This window comes from Colius striatus, chromosome 4 (genome assembly GCF_028858725.1).
Source record: "Colius striatus isolate bColStr4 chromosome 4, bColStr4.1.hap1, whole genome shotgun sequence".
Classification (NCBI taxonomy): Eukaryota; Metazoa; Chordata; class Aves; order Coliiformes; family Coliidae; genus Colius; species Colius striatus.
In genome coordinates this window covers 4521747-4538319 of record NC_084762.1, presented here as the reverse complement: position 1 = coordinate 4538319, position 16573 = coordinate 4521747, and the positions used below count along the sequence as shown (strand labels likewise).

The 16573-nt window shown below is 50.2% G+C and overlaps 1 protein-coding gene across 6 annotated transcripts in view; it reads right to left on the bottom strand.

The window, feature by feature from the left end:
- Positions 1 to 6866, bottom strand: part of HIVEP1 (HIVEP zinc finger 1) — a 124188-nt gene extending 117322 nt beyond the window's left edge. For 3 of the 6 annotated variants that reach the window (XM_061995117.1, XM_061995118.1, XM_061995113.1), the window contains exons 1-2: positions 5510 to 5579; positions 2794 to 2934 (exon numbers count right to left, since the gene is read on the bottom strand). In XM_061995117.1, coding sequence (XP_061851101.1) covers positions 2794 to 2833 — 40 coding nt within the window. In that variant the 5' untranslated portion in view covers positions 2834 to 2934; positions 5510 to 5579. Of the gene's footprint in view, positions 1 to 2793; positions 2935 to 3783; positions 3830 to 5509; positions 5580 to 5891; positions 5940 to 6789 lie in introns of those variants that run through there. The other 3 variants (XM_061995114.1, XM_061995115.1, XM_061995116.1) reach the window with 3 other exon arrangements.
- Positions 6867 to 16573: the final 9707 nt, after the last annotated feature.

Below are 16573 nucleotides of genomic sequence, written 5' to 3'. Positions count from 1 at the left end.
CTGGACTGTATTGATTCATCTAGAAACACTGTAAGGCAAGACGAGGGAGAGGGGAAAGGACCTCAGTGCACACAAAAAAACAACCCCCACAATAAATCAACCTGATCTTCACTGGTTCTGATCCATCAGGGCCACTGCTAATCTGCCAAAGGCTGTCAGCTGTGTCAGAAGTATACAAAAAGAGTAAAATCAAGCCATGTCACAAAAAGAAAAGCCTTAAGGTTTCCTGCCAAAACCTTACATTTAGTTCTCTATGTTAAACAACAGAACTTCGTATTTTTTCTGTGTGTTTTTGTGTGAGGGAGGAAGAGAGGGATTGTGTTTGGGGTTTTTAGGGGAAAATATTTTGGGTTCTTGGACTTGGTTGTTTACTTTCTAGGCTGACTTGGACTGCAAACTCAAGCAACTCATCTGATGCCCAACAGGACAGAGAGTGTCAAGGGTTGTTCAACAGTGATCTCTCAAAAAAGTTAAACATTGATGGGTTTTGGACAAGTCCAGTTAAAGCTGTCGGTGACTCGGGGGCAGTGAGAGGAGTTGTGACACTGGAGGGAGAAGCCAGGTCAGGCCATGGGGAATGTTCTTTGTGCACAGCACAAAAGGTGACAAACTAGGTTTAGACAACTTAAAAATACAACTGATTTACATCTTTGTCTTTCAAAAGTTATAAAACACAAGAGTTTGACAAGTTTTACCTTTGGCCACGGCCATTTATACTTTTTGCAGATGTAGTTATCACCAGTACTAATTACTATGGATTTAACTACACAGACTACTGTGGATTAACCATATTAACCAAAAGCACCATTTTTTTAAGGTCTAATGGTTAAGAATGTCAACTTAAGATGAGTCTAACTTCGTAGAGAGAAAAATAAGCTGTAAGAAAACAGACCTGTGAAATCTTTCAGCTCCCTCAAGTTCCAGCAAAAATAGGGGGAGTTAAGCAAATATTTTCTGCAATATTCTCAGACTGATAAAATGACTAAAGAAACTGAAATCCAGTTTTCCTCATTACCTAGACTAAAAATGGAAATAGGGCATAACTAATGAGAAATAAACTGATTTTTCAAATCACTTCACCTCTAATAACCCATGATAGTAGCAATAGATGCTCAGAACATGCTGAAGTTTGCAGCACCTGTGTGGTTTTAATAATCATTTCATGGTTCCCAGATCACTTTAAATTGTGGGCTTACTGTATACACCTCTGTTTCCTTTCTCAACATTTAACCCATCTCCATTCATTCAAGAACTACAATAGTTGTGGAAAAATAGGAACTGATGAAAATTGCTATTTCTGGGGGTGATAAAAGCTAAACGACTGGGGAAATTACCCCAGGAAAAAAAACCAGGCAATTAATTTCTGATGCAATAAAGAGTGTAATTAGATTATTTATTTTAAATGCATGTAAGAGAACCGAAAGCTCTACGACAGACAACTATTAAGCTTCGAGCAATACAAGAGCAGATATCGGACAGCACTAAAATTAGATCACTCTCACGCTCGATCAGAAAGCATAAGCTCAGCTATGTCAGCAATCTGGTAAGCAGCAAGATTAGAAACCTGGCCCTAAGTTAGTGCTTCAGTGTTCAGTATGGAGGGGAAACGGCATCACCTGCAAGGGAAATCCCTGATCTGTGATGGGAGGTTTACCCATCGCCCCAAATGACGCTGCTCGGAGCTTCCTCAATAAAGACACTGCAAATAATGTCCTGTCCAGCAGAGACTACAAGACCACAAACACAAGGTCTCGAGCACAGCTGTATGCAGTAGCACTTGAGAGGCCTCTCAACTGTAAACTAACTGAAACACACGCGGATGTTTGCTGGGGTTTGGCATAAAGTTAAAATTGGACTCAAATGCTGCTCCTGCCCCTAAAACTTGCTGTTGATGTTTGTGGTTTTGTAATGGCCTTTTTTCTCTGAAAGGATGCAACTGTAACGTTCCCATTAACGAAGCCGGTGACAGCCACACGTGAGGGTGCAGGTGGAAGCATGTTCTCCTCATGGCTGTATGCCAGGGTGGGGATGGAAGCATGTTCTCCCCGGATAAACACATCTGGTCCTCAACTGACCTCTTGTTTTCTCCCTCATCTAATTCCTCCAGGGCCAATTCTACTGAGACAGTAACAAATAACCATAGGATCAGATCCTTCACATTCATCTGCCAGTCCTGGGCTCGGTTAAGTACACTGGGATTTCACTCAAGGAAATGCCTGGACACATGTGTGGAGCAGGTCGCTTGCCTGCTTGCTCCTTTCTATAGCCAACGAGCTACCATCTGGCTTGGCGAAGGCAGGACCAAGGTCAAACCCAGCAATGCCCGAGGTAGCCTGGGTGACATGATAAACAGTGAGGAGACATGCATGGGAGGAGAGTTCCATCCCCTCAAAAGCAAGAGCAAACCGATTCCTATTACGAAAACCAACGACCAGCTGTCAGATCTCGTGCTGCGTCTACGTCACGCGCCTTTCCCACCTCCCTGGATAAGCCAACTGCAAACTCTCTGGTAAGGAAGTTACGTCTTCCTTTGCATTTTTAAAGTCTGTGCTGGTTAGTGCTGTGAGCTGAAGGAAATGAAGAATGCTGTCAAGCACACTGACTGCAGGAATAAGAGCAGATTCCACTTATTTCTCTCAAAAGGAGAGCTGTCTCGCAACCGACTCCTAAAACTTGCTCGCCAACTATTTTTGGATCAAAACAGACCTCTTAAATACATATTCCTTTAACCTCATAACTGAATTACAACCAAGTTTCTCGGGAGCTTTTCTTTCTCAGATGAGAGCTACATACCTCTCAGATTTCTGGGATGTATCTGCTTTGTCCGAGGCATTTTCCTCTAATCTCATACACCTCTTTCTCCTCTCGGAAAGCGCAGCAAGCAGAGAGACGGCAGCTCCATAAACTTGTCAAAGGGGTCAGTTAATCCGTATGCTAAGAAAAAAAGAGAAGAGAAATATGATGAGATGTATGGAACGATGAGGAAAACAAAGACACCCATCTGCTCCCTCTCATCCTCAAACGGTGATGGAAACCAGCAATGAGCAAGAAATCCTTCCGCACCTATCCTTCCACCGAGAGAAACGTTCCAGTATCGTAAGAGACTGCACGAGGGTGAAACTCCTTTCGGGATTACTCAGGAAGCACGAGAAAACTAAGACACTTTTTCCACATTTGTCAGCTGTTTTCCAGCCAGAAAGTAAATCCAGCAAACTACATCAAATTTGACAATCGAGGGGGTTAAGATAAAGATCGTCACATCCCAGACACAGGGGAGAGCGGAGTGGAGGGCACACACACGCTGCAGGAGCAGTAACCCACCCTATTTGCAATACCAGCTACCTCTGAGCTCCTTAACATGGAGCGTGCAAGTCCAGAGGAACTTCCCCAGGCAATATTTCTGCCGCAATATGGGTGTGCAGCAGGGAATCACGCTGGCTCTTGACCCATCTGCAAACTGTTGCACAGCAAGTTTCTACCCTGGAGTGGTCCGACGTGGCTGCAGCAGCTCCCGCATTAGGAGGATGCAGCCAGCAAAGCCCCGGTACAGATAAACCCCACAGACCAGGGAACTCTCCCTTAACAGCCAAACATATAGATTTGCTCCTAATCTGTCACAAAGCTGCACTTGCATTCCCAAACCTACGTCTTTTTATCAAGATTAACAAAACTTTCACTGTTTTCAAAGTATTATCACCACGGTTTTGGCTTCCACTTTGAGGAGCGTTTCGTTTTGTTTCCAAAACCCTACAGGATGTGAAATCTCAGCTGCAGCAAACTTACATGCAAGAACTTCCCAATGAAAATGACTAGTGTAGTTCCACTCTTCTGGGTAAAGAAAACATGAAATTGACCAGTGTTTGTTATTTGGAATGGCAACGTTACCTCTTGTCAATAATTTAGTAAAGAGTAGGAAGAAACTTTAAACACTTACATACTTCAGAATGGTCCCTAACATGGCCAAGTTCATTAAGGATAGCTAATCAAAGGGGGAAGTACACAGAATCTGTAGCACTTGATGCAAGTATGGATTTAGGGAGTTTGTTTGTGTGGGCTTTTTTAAGACAGCCTCGTTTTTGTAAAAACAAATGGAACTGAAACCCACTTAAAACAGCCTACTTGCAACCACCCTTTCAGTCTACAGACTGTTGAGGAATACAATCATCAATTTTTAATGTTTCTTTTGTCTGTTGCTGCATAAAAAGACCCGAAAAGGAGAAGAAACTGATTGCAAGCGGCACAAAGGAGAGCTGGAAAACGTTATCCCGAGGAATGGTTCTTTACTAGGGTAGTACTGAATGTTAAAGGAAAAACGAGGAAAAACCCAAAACAGCCTGTCAACTTGTTCACTTTATCTGCAGGGATAGCAGAAAGATTTAGAAAATAAATAAAACCTTATGCTAACATTCTCCTGGTCTTGGGCACAAACTGAAAGTGCAGGGATGAGACAAGATTGCTTAAAGGAGCAAGCCCTCCCCAAAAAATCCCAGTCTAGGTGCTGCTGGGCAGAGGTCTTTAAAAATTATAATAAACGTAGTCACTTCTTCATGCAAGTTATTTGGAGTTGCAACCCCCCCCCCACCCCAGCATCCCCCCCAGGGCTATCTGTAAGTCGCAAGCACCTCCCGATGCTCCCCTGCAGCACAAATGACATCTTATTTACGCTTTAAGACTCATTCTTTCGGGGAAAAGAGATGGCCGTGGGAAAGCCACGGCAGCCACACCGCGCAGGACCCACGCGAAAAGTCATTCCCTCCTTCATTTGAACAAAAAGGCACGGGGAGAAACGGGGCCTTTGCAAACGCAGCGGTCACATCATTTCCCCTCGCACACACACACACACACACACACAAAATGCAGATTATGGAGCGGGGAGGCAGCCAGGCCGCCGGTATGTGCGAGCAGGATTGCGAAGGGAAGGGGAAGGGAGAGAGGGAAGAAAAAAAAAACATGAATGAATAAAGAGGGAGGAGCCTGGGAAAACCCCTCTGCAACGCCGCACCGAACAAAGCGCTGCACACATGCCGGGGGGGGCGGGGGATGGGGGGGCGGCGGCAGCCCGGCACCCGGCGAGGCCGGGGGGCGGGAGGAGTCGGGCCAGGGCTCCGCGCTGCCCACCCCCACCCCCCCTGCCCAAAGCTTGGCTGCAGAGCCGCGGGGGGCACACAGACAAACCCGGCTGGAGCTGGGGGGCGCAGCCGGCACCCCTGGGAGGAGCGCGGGCAGGCGCAGCCGGGGAGCCGAGTCCCCGCGCGTCCCGGAGAGGCCGCGGCGGCCCGGAGGAGAGGGATGGCGGGGGGGAAGCGGGGCCTGCGGTCCTCCCCCACCCCGTCCCCGCCCGCCCCCCTTCCGCCGCCGGCGGAGGACACATTGTGTTGTGGCTGCCGCAGCTCCGCGCAGAGAGGGACGCCGGCCGCGGCGGGGAGCGCCCGTCCCGTCCCACCCCGCACGCCCCGTTTTCCCCCCCCCCGGTCCCCCCGAGCTCCCCTCCCGCCTCCCCGCTGCAAACCTGGCGGAGGGGCCAGCGCGGCGGCGGCTGATGGCGGCGGCGGGGAGCGCGGCGACCCCTGCGCGGCGGCGGCGGCGGGAGGAGGCGGGTGTGGGGGGGGAGAGGATGGGGGGGTGGCCGGGAGCCTCCTTCACTTGACAACCTCAAACACAAACATGACCCAGCGCCGCCGCCGCGCCCGGCCGCGCGCACACACACACGCACACACACACAGACGCGCACAGCCCGGTACCGACAACCCACCCCTCCTCCATGCACCGTCCCCCCGGGCCGGCCAAAGCGCCGCCCCCCGGCACGGCCCCCCCACCCCCCCCCTCCTCCTCCACCGCAGCCCCCCGCCGCCTCGCCGGCCGGCCGCGCCCGCCCCCCTGCCGCCGCAGACCCCTCCTCCGGGCGCCCTTCCCCGCCATGTCCCACACGGGAACCGACCGACCCCGGGTTCCCCCCGCGGGGCGATGGGGGGGTGGAATACACACACACATACACAAAGCGGGGGGGGGGGGGGGGAGGCGGGGCGGGCGCATCCGCTGGGCTCCCTGCGGGGAGGGGCGCGCGCCCCGCCCCGCCCCCCGGCGCCCCGGTCACTGGCGGGGGGAGGGGCGCGAGGGGGGGCCCGAGGGGGGGGGCGGGGGGTGTTTTACCTTCTCTCACTTTCTATTGCAGGAAGCGGGGCCGGAGCAGTGACGTCACCGGGTCTCCCGGCCCCGCCCCCCTTCCCTCTCACGGGGTGGGGGAGGGGTCACCGAGGGGGTTTCCTCGCGGCCCGGCGGTGGGGGCGGGGACGGCGAGGCACACGCGCCGCGGGACGGCTTCCACCAGCCCCCGCCGCGCACACGCACCCCCCTACTCACACGCACCCCCTCTCCGCCTCACGGGCGGGACCCCCTTCCCCCGCCCCGACGCCGGGGCTGTGCAGCCCGGAGACCCCTTCTCCGCCGCGGTCCCCGGGGGTCTCCATAGGAGGTCTTGAGGAGCGGCCCCGCACGAAACAGCGGCTCGCCCGAAGGCAAAAGTTACCTCCGACCACCCTCCTTCCCCCCCAGCCTCCTCCTCCCCGGGTCGCTGCGCCGGTGCCCGTCGCGCTCCCCCCTGGCGCAGCCCGGCCCCCGGGGCACCGGTACGGCCGGCCGGACGCGTGTACACACACACACGCACGGAGACAGATGCAGAGCGCCGGGGCTGACGCGGAGATCCCGGAGGTTCCTCCCCGCCCGGCCGGGCTTCCCCGCGCCCCCGCCGCCCGCCCGGGCCGCCGCGCCCCGGCGCCGCCGGCAACTCACCGCCGCGCCGCGCATCCTGCCACCGCTAACTTTTCATCCCGGGCGGCAGCGAGCCGAGCCCCTCCGCCGCTGGAAGTGGGCGGGGGAGGAAATACGAGGAGGAGGCGCGTCGTTCTCTTCGCCGCGGCGCCCCTTTTTTGGCTCGGGTCGCGGGTTTTTGCCGGGGGAGGGGAGAGGGGGGGGGGAAAGGCTGTGGCGCGGGGTCAGTGGTTTCCCGCATCAGCTGTGCGTGGGTGCGCTGCACGGGGCCATCCTGCCCGGCACAGGGCTCGCTTCCCCCGCCCGGGGCTGGGAGTCACGGTGGCCGCGACCGGGTGAAGCCGTGCCTGCCTCCGGAAGGCGAGGGGGTCAGGCATTGGGGAGCTTTGGTGATTTGAATTCCTGGTGTTTTAAATGCAAACTCCCTGACAAAGAGGTGTTGGCAGCTTTTCGGTGCCGCTCGGGTTTTCCGTCAAGGTTTGGAGCCAGCGCGTGATGCCTTTAGCAAATAAACCAAATTAAACATTTCTTGCATCACCTCACGGTTCTTCCTCCTCCCGTGCTCTGGCTCCCCTTGCTCAGCTGTAAGCACTTTGGCCACGCCACGTCTCTCTCTTGTAAATTTAGTGTCCGGACCAGACCTTGACCAGGGCCTGCCTCAAAAGAATGTAACCGCCCTTTCCAAAGCCTTCAAGCTTCTCGCTGAGCGTTCTGTCGAACCGCATTTAATCATGCAAGGGTTTGCAAGACACAAAAGTGAGTTCACTCCCCCCTTTCACAGAGGAGAAATCAAGGCAGGAAGATGCAGAGCAGCTCAATGCAGCTCTGGGAACACAACGAGAGCGCTTCTGTCTGAGCTTTTGGCCACAGGCACTGTCTCTGGGCTATTTTTCCTTCACTTAAATTATACCTTGAAAATATTTATGGCTTACAGTGGTGGCAGGTTGAGTAACCTGTCCTGCCTCCTGCCCAGAAGCAACGAAGGTATTCGTTACACAGAAAGCAAAAGCAAGCGTACGACCTGCCAGTCTGCAACCGAGCTCTTAGGGGGAGAGATGGTATTCGTCACAAAAATAGAGGTTTGTGGAAAAATCAGACCCTCAAAGAGTATCTCCAGGAGAAACATTGCATTCTACTAACTGCAGTTAGGCATAAAAGCGAGGATTCTTTAGTTAAATACTGTGCTGGACTTCCCCTTCTGGCTTTTAGACTTTGGGCTCTCCCTTAACTGAAGAACAGAATTGCCATGAGCCTGGACACATCAACATGAACATGACCCTGCAGGTGCCATACGCTTCAGTTAGCATACCAAGTCTGACCAGCCACAAACCTGAGATTGAGTGACCTCTGAAACTACGTCTGGACCTCTGCTTCTTCGGCTGAGCTGTCCCTGAAAGCCTGTCCTGCTGGCCTTTGTGATACAAGGCATCTGGCTCCTTCTTACCACCTGAGTCATCAGGGAGGAAGGTGCCAGCCATTCCTCACAAGACAGAAGGACCCACCACAGCTGCTGCTGGTGCCAAAGGAAGTCCCAGGGCACCTGTCTCTTTGCAAGGACCCAGATAAGTTCAAAGTCGGTGCTCCAATATGCAAGTTGAAATGAAAGGCCTCAGGGCCAGTGAGGAAACTGTCCTATTAAAAGAAGTGAAAGTGCATCCCACCCAGCAGCATGAAAATCCATCCCTCTCACCACATGGGTGTGCACAGGCAGATAACAGGTGCCCTTCCTCTGCAAACAAGCACAAGTGTCTTTACAAGAACGCCTCAATGAGATGTCAAAGAGGAGACAGGTCCCCAGGGAGGCACAGGGCATGTCAGATGGTGTCTGCTGATCCACCCTTGCACACAAACCCAGGCATCTCCAAGTCAGCTTGGGTCAGAGGACAAAAGGCAGAACTGAAAAGCGTGGCCCTGTGAGAGTTTTTCCCACGGTCATCTGGGGCAGCTGTGAGCTGGGGAGGCTCCTCAGCCTGCTCACACCTCAGCCTGCCCACCTCCTCAACCTATCCACCTCCTCAGCCTATCCACCTCCTCAGCCTGCTCATCCCTCAGCCAGCCCATCACCTCAGCCCGCTCACCTCCTCAGCCTGCTCACCCCCCCGAGGGCTTTGAAAAGGCAGCAGACCCAGCTATTTAATCCCCAACAAACCACTTCATCTTTGTCTGGCTTTTTCATCAGTACAAAGGAAGCGCAGACCCACTCAGGAAAGTACTTTGGGAAAAGTACTCTGGATGATTGCTAGTAGGAGGCACATAGCAATCTTCTCAAACCTGCAAATGAGGGAGATTCTTTAACAGTTTGCCACGGGATCTAAAATGCCATTATCAGTACACACACCGAAAGAAACAAGTCTTCGTGGCAGAACTTAGATACTCTTAAAAGGAGCCCTGCAGGATACAGATCCCCTCTAAATGACTGTGTACATCTCTAAATGGGGAACATTATTAAGGCTTTTTTTTTTTCCCTTTCTAGAACTCCACTGCATTTTCAGGACACCTATTTTTAACCACTTTCTAGATTGACGCTGCAAACCCCCACGCTCAGGAGCTGGTGTAGTGGCTCACAGGTATTTCAAGTATAAATATATACACATACACATATTAGGCTCTCGAGAAGCTGTGAGACATTAGGTACTTCTAAATAATTCATTGTTAAGCACCCCATGACAAATCTCGAGCTGAACAGTATGTGATTTTGCTGGAGTTCTTGGTGTACCTATTGAATGTGAAGCACTGTGGTTAAATGTAACTGTGCTGAGCATCAGATGTGAAAATGTTGTATTGTGCATTACATCCCGACCCGGGACTGAGCATCTTTGTTATTAAAGGCTTCGGGGAGTTTTTGAGGGAGCTGAAGGAAAAAGGAGACAGAGCGTGATTCCTCTCTAGGAGTTGAGATTTTTGCAGAGAGGGGAAATTCCATAAGTAGTGTGTATTGAATTAACAGCAAGGCTGCACTAAAAGGACTGCTATCAGCTCGTGCTCTCAGGCTCATCGTTCGGAGCGATTCGGATGGAAGTCAGAGGATCTTGGCATCCTTGGCACAAGCTGGTGCTCAGTGTGTTTCCAGGGCTTACCACTCCTGCAGCGGGGCTGGAGAGATAGGCCAGCAGCTGCTGCCAGGGGAGCTCATTTTTTTTCCTCTCTTTTCTCCAGTGTTAGCTGTCACCCCAGATATTCACAACTCTCCCTTGTCAGCAGTGGCCAGATGCTTTCCTGGAGGGAGGCAAAACTGACAACGGGGACCTGGCTGTGCACAACTCCAAGCAGGGAGCTGCTCCGGGTTGGGATGTTTGGCACGGCAATGTCACCTATGTCCTCCCTTTGCAGGATGTCCCAAAGAAGGGTTGCTTTTATGGTGTCCCATAAGCTGAATCAGTTCCTTCTGATTTGGCATTCTATAAGGGAAACACATTCCATTGAAGAATTTTGGCCTGACCTTACTTTTTGCTTACGTGTATACACTGCAGCTTTGTGTGGTGGTCACTGCTGCGGGCCCCTGCAGCCAAGGAAAGGTGCAAACCTGTCCAGCTTCAGCTTAATCAAGTGATATGGGTCACAATTAGCTGGTAGAACTTCACCTTTTTTCCAGGTGTTATTAACCAGACATTTCAATGAACCTCACGATCACTGATGCTGTATGTAGTTATGTACACCATTACTCATCTTAATGACATCAGAGCAGCTCAGACAAGAATATCTGTGTTTAAAATGCCATGCTAAAAATCCTTTTGGTGACTATTTGCCCTTCTCCCTCCTTGGAAGAGCTCAAACAGCTGTGGTGCTCCCCTAGGGGTAATCACAGCAACAGCTCTTCCAGGCAGTGGAAGCAATCCTCATCCTATCTAAACCACCACCACAGCCTGACAATGGCCTTCTTTCCTCCCAGCACACAAGGCCCCGCATATCTGGTCACAGGGCAAGAGATGAGACAAGAGGCTGGCCACAGAATGAAGCACTGGCTGAGGAAAATGCCTTCTAGCAGGGTCCTTGAAGGGTCTCCTTTAGTACTGCAAGCTCTGGCGAGACGAGTGCCCACACCACAGCCAACATCCTCCTTAAAGAGGCACATGACAGGGCCAAGAGCAAGGGACTCATCCTGAGTGCCTTGCAGGTTAAACCAGAGCAGCTTTTTGCTCCAGAAGGCCACCCCAATGAATGGCATCTGCTGTGCTCATCCTGCTGCTGCCCTGAGCTGCCCAGGGTGAGGAGCAGGCTGGACCACTGCCATGTGATGAGTGCCTCATGCTCAGCACACCACACAGCTCACAGGGCGCTGTGGGGTGTGACATTAAGCCCTCCTGGGAGGGAGATAATTGCCACACAGAGTTATGCGTTCCAGGGTGGGGGGATTTGTGAGATGGCTCATCTGCAGCGCAGGATATAATGCCGTTGGGGCTGTATGAAAGGGCTGAGCCAGCTCAGATTCCCTTCCTCCTCCCTGAGATGGAGCTCACCCAAGGCCCTGAGCGGAGTCTTGTGTCCAAACATAAGGCAAGTTTGAGCTTGGGCTAGTGCTCTGAAGTTGGTGTAGCTGCAGCCCTGAAAAGCAAGTCCCAGGGCTTCAGCTTTCCACTGAAAACTCTTTCTGCCTTTTCAGAAAGAACTGTTCCTCTGTAAGTCAGCAAGCTCTGTACTTTCACAGCCCTTTTACTCCTTTTTAGCCCCGCATTTTCCCTCCTAACTCAACTGGACGGGTTTCTTGCCGTCTCTGAACTTTTTCATGCAGTTGCTCATATTTTCCATGGCATCTCCTCCTCACCTCCGCTCACCCCTTCGCTCTGATCTTTCTTTCTCAATAGCTCAAAGTTCTGAGCAGTTCATTTAAATACTGTGTGGTTTGCCAGCATTTTTTTTTAACCTGAGCCTTTTATTTTATCTGTTAAAGAAACAGAAGACACACGTGCCCTTAACACAAGTGCACCTTGCCAAGGTGCTCTCATACCATTCCAGGGGGATGCTTTTTCTTTAGGCTTGACCATAAGCATTTGAACATATCTGAATGATTAAAAAGCACTTCACCCCGTGCCTTCTTCCCAAAGTATTTTTGCCATTCAGTGGCACTCTGGTGTTATGTTTGCCACAGGTGTGCATAGGAGAGGTCTTTTAAATATTACCCTAGCTGAGCAGCCCAAGGGTTGCAGGATTAAAAGGAAATAAGCAAGACATCATTATTGTCTATGGAAAAGTTTTCCCCCACCTCCTTCCCACTATAGATAAGAACATAAGAAATGCATAAAGAGGAAGGGGGGAAAAAAAACAACCCAAACCTCATTCTGTTGAGAAATCTCAAGTTAAAACGTCTTTGCTTACTGGGATGCTGACTTTGCCAGGCATATTGCAGATCATTAGGCACAGATCAGCCTTTTGCCTCGTTCCCCTGACCGTGGGGTGGCATTCAAATAACATACAGAGTATTTGCAGTGGAGCATCACAAGCCAGACATAGAGTAGCTTTTGTAAGCTGTGCTATTTCTATCACGTAAAGGTGTTCAACCCAAATCCAAGCAGCTCCAACATTAACTACCTGCGTGGTTTTGCTTTGAACGATCTTGGTGCCATTCTGTTAACAGCCTTGCTATGTAATTTCTCTGTTGATGTGGTCTCCTGAAGAATCATTTCCTCTGGCTGTGGCCAGGGATTTTTGTCAAATCTTTTTATTTTTCCAAACTGAGGCTAACAAGGGTCAGGCTCGAATGCTGAGGAGCCTAGAAACGTTTCAAAATGCTCCCTAGTGAAGGAAGGCAAGCTGGAAGCATGGCACTTGCAGCCTCAGCCCAAAGACTACACAAGGCTGATGCTGTAAAAAGCCATGCCTCTCATTTTCCAAAGTCTTCTCACAGCAGCATGACTACATCCTGTACCCATTTTCACACATCAGTGAGCAATTACCCAAAGAGCATACAAGACAGAGGCATAGGAGAGCGACAGTGAGAGAAACAAGAGACCTGGTTCAAGGCTGGCTTCTCAGTGCAGCAAGGAGAGAAATATTTTGGGTTTGGTTTTCATGGATGGGCCAAGGGCTGCTAGGCAGCCCATAGAGCCAACATCCAGCCCTGTTTCCCACCTGGCTGGGCTGTTGCTCCAGGCTCGCTTGGCAGCCTCTGCTCAGGCTGTTTCGGTCCCAGCTGCACGTTGCACCCCTTCCAGAGAGCTGTGCCATCCCAGTCGAAGCCCCTTTTCACCAAGAAGGGATAAGGCATTTCACAATTGACTACATCTTCTATTTAAACACTGTAATGTCTTGAAAGGAAAGATCAAAACAAGCTCTAGAGTGCAACAGCAGGCCTCAAAGCTGTTTGTCTGTTGGCTTAAGAAGTGGTACAACAGAAAACGCACACTTCATTTCCTTCAGAGGTGACTCATTCCCCAGCCCTGTGTTTACAGCAAATGTTAAAGCCTTTTCTATGTCACAAGAATATGTCTTATATCTTCTTATTTTGACCAAACTGTGGAGCAGCCATACTGAGGAATGAAATGTGCATACACTTGCAGCTGACATTGATGCACGGTTAAGCCTGCAGACGAGCTTGTGGCAGCGTGAGGAATAGCAAAAGTTAAGGCATCAAATCCTCCATTGGCTTAAACTGGCGTAGTTCCTCTGAGAGATGTGAGCTTACTGCCATAGAGGAGTGGCTGGCCAGCCTATCAAACCCCAGACACAGCGTGTGCTCACTTGTGAAACATTCAGAGTTTGTCAGGGGTGACAAAAGCCCAGGTCAACGCCTGACCAGAAGAAATCCAGCACGGAACACAGGCCTGCCCAGATAAAGAGCCCCAGACATGTCAGGCAGATGCTGGGCACAGATAGGGGAGGAGCTTACAAAGAACAGCTCAGCTCCCGAAGGCTTCAGACACCAGAGTGCAGCGAGAGGGAAGAGTATATAACACAGCTCTGAATGCCTCCCCAGAGAGGGATTTCCCTCGTGGAGTAATTTTTTCTGTGCCTGCCTTCAGGAAAGTATTTGCACGTCTGCTAAGTCTCACTAGTGCACTCTCAGAAAGGCAGAGCAGATGCTGAAGGGCTTCTTGTGTCAGGCTTTACAGGCATCGTTTGAGCTCGTGAGCCATCCCCTTAGCTTAGTGGGACCACTCATGCCTAGAGTCCCAGATGATCTTGCTGTAAGCCCCCTCAGTAAACGTCAAAAGGGAAAAGAAACCGAATGTAACGGAACCAAAAAGGTTCATAGCGCGTTGAAGCCCAACTGAACCCTTCCTCCTCCCAGCTGAGGCTCCATTTGGTGTATCTGATCCTGTGAATGGCTTGCACAACGAGGCACCCAGATCAATGGGGCTAACAAACCACAGCTTGTGCTTTTTGTTGAGTCAGAGCCATTGCTTGCAAAAACTCAGAGCCAGTTCTGCAATGCTCCATGATCTTGTTATCAAGCCTGTAGTGACACTCTGGTATAATGCTTCAGAGATCCTTCTGTGGTGAAAAACACAACTGTGCATTACTTTTGTTGTCTCTTAAATAGAAATACACAAAGCTGTAAAAACCCTTCTAATTATGTTTAAAACCCAATCACATTAAAACCAGAGCTGATGCCAAGAACATTTTAATCACACAAACCAAGAGATGCACAAACACTCCACTGCCACAGACTGTAGAATGAAGAAAGCAGGCTGATTTCAGTCTGGTTTATGGGGGCCAAACTCATGGTACCCACCTTGGCAGCTCCCCCTTTTCCTACAAGCTGCCTGTAAGGCTTTTCTTGTTTGTTTTGTAATCCCCTTTCCACTTATACAGACTTTGTAACTACTGCTTCATTCCCTACTCCCAATCCCGGGGTTTATCTTGCTGTTGTGTGTTTTGTCTCTTTATCCAGCCGTTCTCCACGCTATTTCTCTCCCAACTTCAAAGCACCTTTACTCTACACAGGTTGCATGAGAGAACATTATGTGTTCCACCTTATTTTCCCTAATCTGGATGCATCTTTCAAGAAGCTGCAAGTTAGGAAAGAAGGACCAAAGTGTCCTTCACTCGTCTATGACCCTCCCCCTTAGCTGATCACTTGGTGTAAACCTCTTAAGGAGCAACCAACGGGAGCACAGAGAGGACATGAAGGTGCAAATGGCTGCTCCTTGCTTTCAAATTTGGGACCCAGTGCCTAGTCCCATTACTACCAAGACCGAAACCATTTCTTGGTGTCTTGGTGTGGACTGGATGCAGTCACAAAAAGCTGATTCTGGAAGTCTACTGCAGAAAGACTATCAACTGCAGCATCCCAGTCCTCTTGACATTTAAAATGCAAATGCATCAGCCAGATAAGAAACAGCAACTACAACCTAAACACCAAGCTCTGGAAATATATTCACTTGAGCCACATCACTGCAGGCTTCGTTACCTAGACAAGCAATGCTTTGCAGGCTCAAGCCAGCAAGGTGCAACATTGAACAGAGGATTATCTTTATTTGTGGGCAAAGTTCTCTAGCCAAATCTGAACCACAGATCTTCACATCTGAAAATAAAAGCATTATCTAGAGCTTTCTCCTGTGTTGGAGATACAATAGCAAGGCTGCCAGAGACTTCTGTTCCTTACTGCTGCCTTCTGATGCTTTTTTCCTGCCCCTGGGGGAAGAGAAGCTAGTGGAGACAGCCCCTCCTCCATCAGACAAAAAGGTGACTTCAGTGAGAGCGCTTCTGCAGAGTGGACATGAGCTACCAACTTCTGTCATTTTGGCAGCAATGGCTGTAGCAGCTCACCTCTACACAACATACTCTACACATCTCAAAGAGAGTGTCAGAGAGCAGCAAGAACAGGTCTTTTCTCCAAGAGATGGCAAGGCAGGAGATGAGGCAGTCCCATAGGCTGGCCCTCAGCCCTGCATGAGCCAAGCAGAACAGGCCCAGAGATGGTGACAAGGTCCAACCAAGAGTCCAGAGTATAAGGCAAAAGCATGGCAAGAGAGCAGGTCCAAGTTAGAGCCAGGAAGCCAGTTCACAGGTCAGGTCCTGTCATTCTCAAGGTAGGGTCATAGTGATAAGACGGAGCTACATTCAGCCTGGGAAATCAGTCCAGACCTTGAGCTCCCAAGGAAAGGGCTCCCATAGCCATGCTGAGCTAGTGACCAACATGTCTTCAAACAGCTCAGACCATTAGTGTCCTCAAGGCCCTGATGGAGACAATGAGCAAAGGACATCGTAACACATATTGCACTTGTCTGTATATGTAACATGAATATGTCACCATGTTAATATTCTGCTTCTCAAGACCCCTCTCCATTTCCAAGTATCTGGCTCATGGTTTTAGATCCTGTAAGGCTTAGAATAGAGGTTAACACCAAAAATGTACCTGATGCAACCCAGCAAGCAAAAGATTAAAAAGATGAAGAAAGCCACAGATGCAATAAAGGAATTGCAAGTACTTTGATACAAAAAGATCCAAGCTGCAAACAGCATGACCTGCATTCAAATTTACATCCAGACTACTTGAAAAATCTTTGGGGACTTCTTAATTTGCCTGGCTAAAAATGATTATAAATCTGGAAAGAATTCTTCTGTACTTCCTACATCCTTCCTACATCCCTTCTTTTTATTTGCATTACTGCTTTCTACTCCTACTACTATACCTGTTACGTTCACTTTTTAGACCATTTTCCCCAAATGGAGTCTGCCTTTGATCTATCCATCCCACAAAGGTAACTTTGGCCTAGATCAGGTCACATAGGAACATGTCCAGGCAGGTCTTGAAGCCCTCCAAGGAAGGAGCCTCCACAACCCCTCTGGGCAGCCTGTGCCAGGGCTCCATCACCCTCACACTGAAATAGTTTTTTCTTATGTTTAAGTGGAACTTTTTGTGTTC